This window comes from Nannospalax galili, unplaced genomic scaffold (genome assembly GCF_000622305.1).
Source record: "Nannospalax galili isolate Female #2095 unplaced genomic scaffold, S.galili_v1.0 scaffold1654, whole genome shotgun sequence".
Classification (NCBI taxonomy): Eukaryota; Metazoa; Chordata; class Mammalia; order Rodentia; family Spalacidae; genus Nannospalax; species Nannospalax galili.
In genome coordinates this window covers 546,737-549,120 of record NW_008334135.1, presented here as the reverse complement: position 1 = coordinate 549,120, position 2,384 = coordinate 546,737, and the positions used below count along the sequence as shown (strand labels likewise).

The 2,384-nt window shown below is 40.8% G+C and overlaps 1 protein-coding gene across 1 annotated transcript; it reads left to right on the top strand.

The window, feature by feature from the left end:
• Nucleotides 1-951, top strand: LOC103730991 (olfactory receptor 502-like). The gene has a single exon (XM_008829297.1). It carries the CDS (start codon nucleotides 1-3, stop codon nucleotides 949-951), a length of 951 nt encoding a protein of 316 aa, XP_008827519.1.
• Nucleotides 952-2,384: the final 1,433 nt, after the last annotated feature.

Genomic DNA, 2,384 nt, shown 5'->3' with positions numbered 1-2,384 from the left:
ATGGATTTCCTGGTGGATGGAAACCACACAGCAGTGACACAGTTCATTTTACTTGGCTTAACAAACAACCCAGTCCTTCGAGTCATCCTCTTCATCACCGTCCTGTGCATCTACCTGGTGACCATGTTTGGAAACCTCAGCACAATCCTGCTAATCAGAATCTCTCCTCAGCTCCATCACCCCATGTACTTTTTGCTGAGACATTTGGCTTCTACTGACATAGGCATTTCATCTACTGTCACACCCAATATGCTTGTTAACTTCCTAGTGGAGAAGAATACCATCTCCTACCTTGGGTGTGTCATTCAGCTTGACTCAGCTGCTTTCTTTGGGACACTTGAGTACTTCCTTCTGGCTGTCATGGCTTATGATCGCTTTGTGGCAATCTGTAGTCCACTGCTTTATTCAACCAAAATGTCCACACAGGTCTGTGTTAAACTGCTTATAGGATCTTACATAGGTGGTTTTCTTAATGCTTCCTCCTGTACCCTTTCCTTCTTTTCTTCTAACTTCTGTGGACCAAACAGAGTCAATCATTTTTTCTGTGACTTTGCACCTTTAGTTGATCTCTCCTGTTCAGATGTCAGGATCCCCACAGCTATTACTACATTTTATTGTGGGACTACAGGTGTGATCACATTGTTAGTCATAGGCATCTCCTATACCTACATTCTCATCACCATCCTGAAGATGCCCTCCACTGAGGGTCGCCAGAAGGCCTTCTCCACCTGCACCTCCCACCTCACTGCAGTCACTTTGTACTATGGGACTACCACATTCATTTATGTGATGCCCAAGTCCAGTTACTCCACTGACCAGAATAAGGTGGTGTCTGTGTTCTACATGGTTTTGATCCCGATGTTGAACCCTCTCATCTACAGTCTGAAGAATAATGAGATTAAGGGAGCTCTGAAGAGACAACTTGGTAAGAAAATATTTTCTGAGAGATGACTTTTGTAGGGTTTGATATAGTAATGGTATTCTTTAGACATTATTTATGTTCTGATACATATTTAGCAAAGTTTGGAGCTTTTATTCATTTTAATGGTGTATATTCTGAGTCCAAGTCTCAAAGTATAGGTTCACAGAGTGTTATATTTAACACATTTCATATGAAATTGTGAATAGATATGTGTGTTTTGATTAGAAAATCCACAGAGTTCAGTAAAACAAGAAATGGCCATGGTCTAGGGAGGCCTCCAGGGAAGGGAGATAGTATTTAAGATACATATGGGGGAAGGTGAGAAATGGAGTATGAGGGCTAAATTAGGGAGGGAATTGCAGGGCAAAGGAGGGAGTATGGACAGGGATAACTAACATTAAAGTCTTCAGGAACAATTCATATGGAAACTTTTACTACAGAAGCTCCTTAACTATGTACATATACATAATAAAAAGAGATTAAAAAGGAATTACTCTATAACAATGGACACACCCCTACTGGAAACCATAGGCATGCAAAGAAAAAGCCCAATGCCAGGATTAGATTACCCTTTTCAAAATGTTGACCAGGAGTTCTATGGCCCCTCAAACAGCACTGGTCATCACCCCTACACTTTGTTACCACAAGAACTTCATGGAAATAAATGACTTCTGGAGACACTGCGTATATGAATTGTGGAACAAACTAGGAGAAATCAAGCTAATGCTGACTTCAAATCTCCATTTCTACTGACTAACTTTCATAATGTTGGGAGGTGCTATGCATCTACCAACAAAAATTGGGGTGATCACTGACTTTGCCCATGTGAGTATCCTGTGAGCTACAGCATCAACTTTCCTAGCAAGATATGTCCATAGGTGTAATGGTTTCACATATTTTATGTGAAAGACCAACTACTTTGTGATCAGATTTGAGGTCCATTTACTTCACAAGATGGTATCCATAAATGACACTGAGATTAGAACTAGGAACCTGTGGCCAGGCAGGTCAATGGCCACATGAGAGAGCCTACTAATAACATTTTCCTTTTAGTATTAAACCAACTCCTAAAACATTGCTATGCCCATAGACCAATGCATTTTTCCACTCTTACCAGAGAAGCTTCCTCATGTAGCAAATGGTGATTAACCCAAGAGACACAAATGTCTAATGTGCAGAGAATAAGAACCTGCATTGTGCTTATCCCTTAATAGAATCCTATATCGAACGTCTGTCTCCCAAGGCTCAGGGATATTTGTGAACTGGGGGCAGAAAGATTCTAAGAGCCATAAGTTTTGAATGACCACAAGGAAGCAGTATTATCCAGACTGCTGGTCAGTTATTCCAAAGAACTCACAGAACAGCATTACACAAAAGCTCAAGTCAGAAAAACATGAACACAGAAGAGGAGAAGTTGTGGGAAACCTCAACCCTACTGAGAAAATATTGGGAACTGACAGAT

Coding starts and splice junctions, on each gene's coding strand:
- LOC103730991 (XM_008829297.1), top strand. CDS start 1: ATGGATTTCCTGGTGGATGGAAACCACACAGCAGTGACACAGTTCATT.